The sequence below is a fragment of the Tachyglossus aculeatus genome, chromosome Y4 (assembly GCF_015852505.1).
Source record: "Tachyglossus aculeatus isolate mTacAcu1 chromosome Y4, mTacAcu1.pri, whole genome shotgun sequence".
Lineage (NCBI taxonomy): Eukaryota > Metazoa > Chordata > Mammalia > Monotremata > Tachyglossidae > Tachyglossus > Tachyglossus aculeatus.
The window spans coordinates 8974405-8983051 of NC_052096.1; the positions used below are offsets into that span (position 1 = coordinate 8974405).

At 58.1% G+C, this 8647-nt stretch overlaps 1 protein-coding gene across 1 annotated transcript; it reads right to left on the reverse strand.

Annotated features, from left to right (window-relative positions):
- Window positions 1-1915: 1915 nt before the first annotated feature.
- ACKR1 (atypical chemokine receptor 1 (Duffy blood group)) lies at window positions 1916-5453 on the reverse strand. Its single transcript, XM_038768455.1, has 5 exons — window positions 5433-5453; window positions 5271-5282; window positions 3531-4496; window positions 2346-2485; window positions 1916-1925 (listed from the first exon to the last, which is right to left on the reverse strand). Exons 1-5 carry the CDS (start codon window positions 5451-5453, stop codon window positions 1916-1918), a joined length of 1149 nt encoding a protein of 382 aa, XP_038624383.1.
- Between the last annotated feature and the right edge of the window lie 3194 nt (window positions 5454-8647).

The following is an 8647-nucleotide window of genomic DNA, read 5'->3' on the forward strand; positions in this document are numbered from 1 at the left end:
AAATCACAATTCCCGTCGGGCGCTAATGGTGGAATGACGGCGCTCGGCCACATTCGGCGAAATCATCGAGTGCCAGGGGCCAGAAAGGGAAAGTCCGGTCCTTAATACCATGGTTCTGGACGATAAATCGCAATGGGAAGCAGCGTGGCCTAGTGGAGCGATCCCGGGTTGGGAGTCAGAAGGTCATGGTTTCTAATCCGGTCTCCGCCACTTGTCTGCTGTGTGACCTTGGACAAGTCACTTAATTTCAGTTATTTCATCTGTAAAATGGGAGTTGAGACTGAGCTCCACGTGGGACAGGGACTGTGTCCAACCTGATTTGCTTGTATCCACCCCAGGGCTTAGTACAGTATCTGGCACATCGTAAGCGCTTGACAAATGCCTACAATTATTGTATTTACCCTAGTGCTTAGAACCGTGCTTGACACAAAGTGCTTCACAAACATTATTCTTCTTCTTATTATTCCCTATCCCCTCCCACCCCCCGCAGTGATGTCCCACAGGGAATGGCTAATCCCCACAAGGCTTTCATCCCCACAGCACTTAAATCCATATCTGTCGATTACTTATACATGTACATATATATATATATATATTACTGTCTCTCTCCCGCTATAGATTGTAAGTTCCCTGTGGGCAGGAACGTGTCTGCCGACTCTGCTTTGTTGTATTCTCGTAAGCACTTGGTACAGTGCTCTGCGCACCTGAGTAGTAACTGCTCAATAAAAATGATTGTTTGATCGATTAATTGGTTGGTCCTGGAAGTTCTGCCCAGGGACGTGGCCTAGAAGGCAGGAAGGGTGGTATATCCTGCTTGAAGATACTGTTTTTCCTTCTGCGTCCTTCCATGCTCTTTCCAGATTGGTCCATGCTCTTTGGAGGGTGACAAGGGGGAGATTTCCATTTGGTATCTCCCATCCCACTTTGACAGACTCCCCCAGTCCTCTTGCCACCCCGCTTACCAGCCCCAGGCACTCAATTTCTCAATAATAATAATGCTATTTGTTATTTACTATGTACCAAGCATTGTTCAAAATTCTGGGGCAGATACAAGATAATCAGGTCAGACAGAGTCCCTGTCCCACATGCCATTTGCAGTCTAAGTGACTGAAGCACAGGTATAGAATCCCTGTTTTACAGATGAGGAAACTGAGGCACAGAGAAGCTAAGTGACTTGCCCAAGGTCACCCAAGCAGGAAAGTGGCAGAGCCAGGATCAGAAGTCTCTTCAGACGCTGCCACTGATGCACTGTACGGCCTTGTACGGGTCACTTAACCTCTCTGGGCCTCACCATTTCCCGTCACTCTGTCCTGTCCCAACTACCCCTCTCCCTGGGTCTGCTGGGGACAGAGGGGGTGGGGATCAGGGATTTGGGGAGTGGAGTAGGTGTGTGGGGGTGAGGTGGGTTGGGGGGGGGTGTCTGTAAAAAAGGACCCTGGAGGAGGGAGTAGGCCCGGGTGGGCCAGTTAGACATGAGATTGGATTGGGTCCTGCTGTTTCCTGACCCTCCCCCATCACCCCATGAAGCTCCTTGGACAACCGCCACCCCAAATGTGCCTGAGTCGCCATCTTCCCGGCACTGCCCAGCTCACAGGACAGCCAATCAGCAATGAAACTGGCTGTTGCTTAGCAACAGAAAGGGTGGGGAGTTGGAGAAAAGGAGCCCCCGAGAATGGACCTGGGGAACAGCTTCCTCTCCCTGCTCCCCATCTCCCCCGCCCCCAATCACTCCCCCCTCCCCTCCCCTTCTGACCCTCTCCCTTCTTCTGCCCGGGAAAGGGGAAGACCAGGGGCATCCAGGGGAAGGAAGTGAGGGAGGGGGAGAGGGCATGACCCGGTGGGAAGAAAGCAGTACACAGTTGAAAGAGCAGTCAGTTGCAGGATAAAGACCCCAGGCCCCCCCTCCACGACCCCCTTAGCACAACCTAGGGTCGGGAGGTGGGGTCCACAAAGGGTGTCTGGGGGTGGGTTACTGAGAGTCGAACCACAGTTTACCCCAGGGGGCTCTGGGGGCTAGGCACGGGGAGCAGCTGGCCAGGTGTGTGTGTGTGTGTGTGTGTGTGTGTGTGTGTGTGTGTGTGTGTGTGTGTGTGTGTGTGTGTGTGTGTGTGTAAATTGGGGAGGGGGCTTGCGACTGTGGGGCTTGAAGGTAAGCAGAAGAAAGCAAGATTGGAAGGGGATTGCTTCAGGGAGAGAAGAGCAAGAGAGAAGGAGGAGCACATAGCAGGGCTGGGGAGGGCACTGAAAAGAGAAGGGGTCAGGACTGGACAGTGGATCTGGGTTGAGGGGCGGCAGTGGAAATTCCAGGCAGTGGATCGGAACAAAGTGCCCTCTCCTCCCCTCACCTCCTTTGGACAGGGCCTCCTTCCCCTTCCTCCTCCCCAATCTTCCCAAACAGGGCGTCGGCCAGGGCCCAGTAAGGAAGCGAGGAGGGTAAACTGCCAACAGGTCCAAGTGAGTCATTGACCTCTGATCCCATGGCGTCCTGAGAGCGGGAAGAGATTTAGAGTGGGGCCCCCAGGTCTCGGGGAAGTGGGGGGCGTTGAGGAAAGAGGTGGGGCAGTCAACGAGACACAGTTGTAAATACACAGACACACTGGGACACCCAGAGAGGCTCCCTCAGACACACACCCGTGACCAACACATACAAACGCATAAAATGCACACATTTACACACATATCCATCACACTCATATGTACATATAAGTTCCCACATCAACAACCACAAGCATACACATCCACAACGAATAACCCCCTTCACAGGCATCTGGCCCCTCCCATCGTGAAGAGGGAGCAGCGGGGCCTGGTGGATAGAGCCTGGGCCTGGGAGTCTGAAGGACCTGGGTTCTAACATCACCTATGCCACTTGTCTGCTGTGTGACCTTGGGCACGTCATTTCACTTCTCTGTGACTCACTGACCTCACCTGTAAAATGGGATTAAGACTGCAAGCCCCATGTGGGACAGGGACTGTGTCCGACCGATTTGCCTGGATCCACCCCAGCCAAGTGCCTGGCACACAATAAAGTGCTTAACCAATAAATATCACAATTATTATTATCATCAGGCGACCTGAGTGTCTCTTCCCTTGGGAAACTGAAGCAGGGACGAACAGACAGGTGGTACCTGGAGGTTAAACGCCACCCGCCCTCCACCCTTTCCCCTCCCACAGACGCCTCGCCCTCACCCCGGATTCGACGACTCTTTTCCCTACCTCCACCTCTCCTGGGGTGGTGTCTGTGGGGTTGTGGGGAGTTGGGGGGGGGTGCATTTCCCAAGCGCTTAGTCCAATGCTCTGCCCACAGTAAGCGCTCAATACGTACGACGGGGTAAATGAATGAAAGGAGGGGGAGTCTGGGAAGTTGGGTGGGTGTGTGGGGAGGGGGAGGCTGACCTAACTGGGGGGTGGGGGAGCTCCCGGGTGGGAGGGGGCTCGGGGCAAGAAGGGACCGACCGGCCGGTGGGCACAGCATCGGGGCTTTATTTGGGTTGGCGGGCCCAGTCTCCGAACACGCTCCCGCCCCACCCGACCCCTTCCCCCGGCTGGACCCCGGTGGGGGCGCCGTCGGGGGTCTGTCTCTGTCCCCGCCGCAGAAGCAGCAGCAGCAGCAGCAGCAGCAGCAGTGGAGCGGCCAGGCAGTGCAGCGCAGTGAGCCCCAGGGCGAGGTCCACCGCGACGTCGAGGGCCTGCTGGGCGCGGCAGGAGGGCAGCACGGCCCCCAGGCGAACCAGGCCGTCGACGGGCACGGCGACCCCGTGGGGCGCCCAGAGAGCGAACCAGGCCCAGAGCGGGTCGGCTCGGGGCAGGTGGCCCTGGCCCCGGGCCCTCCGCACGGCCCAGCCCGCGCCCAGCCCCAGGGGCAGCAGCAGGAAGGCGGCGGCGCAGACGGCCGCCAGGGCCCAGCCCCAGCCCGGCTGCTGGCTCGACGGCTGAGCCGCGCACAGGCCCGGGCTCGACCGGGCGGAGCCGGCGGCCGGCAAGGCCAGGAGGACCGACACCGTCCAGGCCGCGGCGGACAAGGCCACCAGCTGGGTCCGGCCGGGCTCCGGCCGCAGCCAGGACCCGCCGGCCACCAGCAGGGCCTGGGCGAAGGCGCCGGCGTACCAGGCCCCGACGGCCGGCCGGCAGAGAGGGAGCGGCCAGCCCAGGCCGGGCGCCAGGGCGGGCAGCACGGCGGCGCACAGGGCGCACGCCCCGGCCTGCTGCACCAGCAGCGCCCGGGCTCGGGGGAGGTGCCAGCGGCGGGCCGGCCCGCCCAGCAGGCCGTACAGCACGACGGCGGCCGCCAGCAGGCCCAGGGCGCTCACCAGGCCGAAGAAGGGCAGCGAGGAGGGGCCCAGCAGGTGGCAAGACCGGCAAGGGGCCACCAGGTTGAGGTCCAGGTCGTCGTAGAAGTCCTCGTCGCCTTCCGTGTAGCTGTAGTTGAGCGTATTCAGATCGGCCGCATCCACCTGGAGGGAGCCTGTCTGCGAGGAGTTGGAGGGGAGGCCTGCTTCCTGGGGGGGAGGGGGGGGGGAGGGTCCGTGATGGGCGTTTCGGGTGGGGGAGGGTGCCGATAAAGGAGGGGAGCCCCCGGGTTGGGGGATTCCGGGTAGGGAACGCCTAAGTGTTGGGAGGAGGGGGCGGATAAGCGGGGGACACCCCTGAGCTAGGTGATTCAGGGTGGGGCAGACTTTGAGGTGTGGGGGGGGCAGACGGGGACACCCCCGGGTAAGGAGTTTCAGGGTAGGGGACATCTCGGCGGGGGGGAAGCGGAGTGGGGTGCGGATATAAGGGGGACACCCTGGGCTGGGGGATTCAGGGTGGGGATGGGAGGAACCCCTAGGTTTGGAGATTCAGGGTGGGGGAGACTTTGAGGTGGGAGGAAGTTGGAGACGAGGACACCTCCCGGGTAAGGGGTTTCAGGGTGGGAGGTGGGGATAGGGGGAGCTCCCGGGGTGAGGAGATTCAGGTTGGTGGTCACTTTGGGGTGGGAAGAGGGTGGAGACGGGGACACCCCCGTTTTGGGGGATTCACGGTGGGGGACGCTTTGGGGTGGGAGGAGGGTGGGCACCCTCGGGTTGGGGAATTTAGGGTGGTGGTTACCCAGGGGTGGGAGGAGGGTGAGGATGGGGGACACCCCCAGGTGAGGGGATTCAGGGTGAAGGATACCCCGGGGAGGGAGGAGGAATGTGGTAGGGGGGCACCCCCGTTTTGGGGAATTCAGGGTGGGGGATACCCCAGGGTGGGAGGAAGGTGGGAACCCCCCGATGGTGGGGAGACGAGCTCACCCACTTCTCCAGCTGGAATAGTCGGAAGGCAAGCCTGGGAGGGGAGAGCCAAACTTTGTTGGGGTGGGTAAGGGGCCGGGGGGTGGCGGGCGGGATTTGGGGAGGCAGGGAACTTAGAGATGGGAGAGGAGAGGTTGGCGGGGTGGGCGCCCCCAAACTCACCGGGTACAAGCAGTTCCCCATGGCGCCTGGCAGGGCGGCGGGAGGTGGGCGGTGGGCGGGTGGCGGCCCCGGGGGGGCAGCTGCGCTTCGCAGATAAGGCGCTGGGATTCTGCCGCGAAGCCCGCAAGGCCGGGGCAAGTCACCGGGCCGGGCTCCGGGGGAGGGGCCGGGGGAACCGGGGGAACCACCTACTGTCAGGAAACCTCCGCCCTCTCCCCCCAATGAGGGCCGAGCCCCATCCCCGCCGAGAGAACGACCTGGATCTTCCTGAGAGACCTAGGCCCCGGGCCAACCATCAGAGAAGAGGGGCGGTGGAGAAGGAGGGGGGAAGGGGGGCCGAGTTGGGGAGAAGGGGGACTTTCCAGTCTTCAGAAAGCTGTGTGTGTGTGTGTGTGTGTGTGTGTGTGTGTGTGTGTGTTTCTCTACAATGGGTTGTGTGGATCTCTGTATAGGTGGCTGTGTGTGTATGTGTGTGGTTCCCTTACGGGGCTGGATATCAGCTGGAGTACTTGGGTGCTTCTTTGTGTGTGTGTGTGTGTGTGTGTGTGTGTGTGTGTGTGTGTGTTTCTCCACATGGGGTTGTGTGGATCTCTCTGTAGGTGGCTGTGTGCATATGGGTGTGATTTCCTTATGGGGCTGGGTAACAGCTGGAGTACTTGGGTGCCTGCCTGTGTTTGTGTGTGTGCGTATGTGTGTGTGTGTTTTCCTGCTGGGTTTCAGCCTGAGGGTACTTGTGGGCTTCTTTGGGTATGTGTTTTAGTGGGTATTTCTTTCTGTGATCTGTGTGACTATCTCTCTGTAAGTGACAGTCTATGGGTGTGTTTCCTGTGTGGGGCTGGGTATCAGCACCCGGTGCTTGGGTATGTGTGTGTCTTGTGGATATTTCTTTCTGTGGTCTGTGTGACTATTTCTCTGTAGGTGGAAGTGTGTTTTTAGGTGTGTTTCCCGTGTAGGGTGCTGGGTATCATCAGCATGGGGGGCTTGTATGTGTTGAGTGTGTGTGTGTTTATGTCTTGTGGGTATTTCTTCTGTGGCATGACTATCTCTCTGTAGGTGACAGTGTGTCTATGGTTGTGTTTCCCCTGTGGGGCTGTGTATCAGCCTGAGGTACCTGTGGGCTTATCTGTGTATGTGTGTGTCTTGTGGGAATCTCTTTGCGTGGTATGGGTGTTTATCTTTCTGTAGGTGACTGTGTGTTTGTGTTTGTTTCCCACGTAGGGCTGTGTATCAGCACTGGCTACTTGTGTCCTTCTGTGTGGTTCTTGTGGGTATCCTTTTGTGTGGTATATGTGTGTATCTTTCTGTAAGTGACAGTGGGTGTTTTCATTTTCAATATGCGTCTGGATGTGTGTGTCTTTTGGGTATCTCTCTGTGCGGTGTCTACATGGGTGACCTGTATGTACCTCACTGCTCAGATCAAGTGTGGGGTGTGTCGGGTGTGTGTGTGTGTATGTATTTGGTGTCTGACAAATCTCTCAGAGTGAATCAGTGTGCATAAGAGCATGTCTTCCTTGTGTGTGTGCGGGGGGGGGGGGCATCTCCATGTCTCATGTGTATCTCTGTGTCTCTGTGTGTTGCAATAATAATAATAATAATGGTATTCGTTAAGTGCTTACTATGTGCCAAGCACTGTTCTAAGAGCTGGGGTAGATACAAGGTAATCAGGTCATCCCACGTGGGGCTCACGGTTTTAACCCCCATTTTATAGATGAGGTAAATGAGGTATGGAGAAGTTAAGTGGTTTGCCCAAGATCACACAGCAGACAAGTGGTGAAGCAGGGATTAGAGCCCACATCCTCTGACTCCCAAGGCTATCATGTGGTCCTGTGTGTATCGTGTGATGTGTTGTGCCGGTATTTTTTGTGTGAATCTCTCCGGTGCGTGACTGTGTGTTCTGTATCTACGTGGGGTGTGTCTGCATGTCCTGTGTGGTGTATGATGTGTCTGCATGTCTTGTGGGTATCACTGTGGGCATGAGTGAAGCCCTTTGTGAATATCTGGGGTACCGCTATGTACATGAGTGTGATCCCTTGTGTGTGTGTCTTTGTGATTCAGTGGGTGGGCGAATGTGGTCTTCGTTGTGCTGTCTGTCCTTATAATGTGTCAGCATGTGTGACTGTGTGGATTCCTAGGTTGCCTGGTGATATTGGTGCATACGTGGGTGCCTGTGAATGTGTGCGGGTGTGTTTGTGTGTGTGTATGTGTGGTGGGAGGGTCTCTGTGGGGATCTAGGTCACTCTGTGTTGGGGAAATGGGGAGGGGGAAGGGACCCTTGAAGACCCCTCTAGGGAGCTCTGACCAACCTGAACCATCCTCCCCTCCCTCCATCTTTCGTCCCCCCCCCCCCCCGCCCCCTGCCCAGGCGTCTCCCCATCTTTTTGGGAATGGTAGGGCTTGTCCTACTTTAGGAGAGGATTCTGGGCGGAGGAAGGGATTTTCCACTCTCTTTTCCTCCGAGGAGCCTCCCCTTCTTCCCCCACGCCCTCAATTCCTGACAGTGGCGGGAAGGACCTTGGGGATAATGGAGAGGGTGGGCTCCGTCCCCCTCCCACGCGGTGGAGGTTCCTGCCCCTCTCCGGAGTGTGTGTATGTGTGTGTGTGTGTGTGGTGGAAAACCTGTCTCGTCTTCCCGGAGCGCTTAGGGGAGGGCGGTTCGCGCGGAGCAGAGAAGAGGCGACGGGGAGAAGGGGGAGTGACACGGATAATCCAGATATATTGAGGGATGGTCCCTCCGAGATTAGCACAGGAGAGTTAGAAAGGTTATAAAGATACACGGTGTCCCCGCCCCGCCCCCTTTTTCCCCTCCCCTTCCCCACCATCTCCGGACAGACACACACAGCACGACGCCCCCCCCCCCCACCGCCCCTCCCCACCGTACAAATATGGCTTCTGTATAATATGGACAGAGTCGTTCGATCGGAAGGAGGAAGAGTTGTATGTCCCGAAATCGGAGGTCGGGGGGGGGGGGGGCGGTGGTCCTCCCATCGACCCCTGGAGGGGTCCTGCTTCTGGGGGAGGCTGGAACGCGTCTGGGAGAGTCACTGTGAGCTTTACCTGAACTGAAGGGGGCAATCGGGGGGGTGGGTGTAAATTAGGGGAGGGCTCCGTTTGCATGGAGGAGTTCCCTCTGCTCCCCCCACTCCCAGGGCCTCAGCGGGCATCTCGGGGGAGGGGGGAGGGCATTTGAGAGATGCCAAGGAGTTGATTCTCGGCCG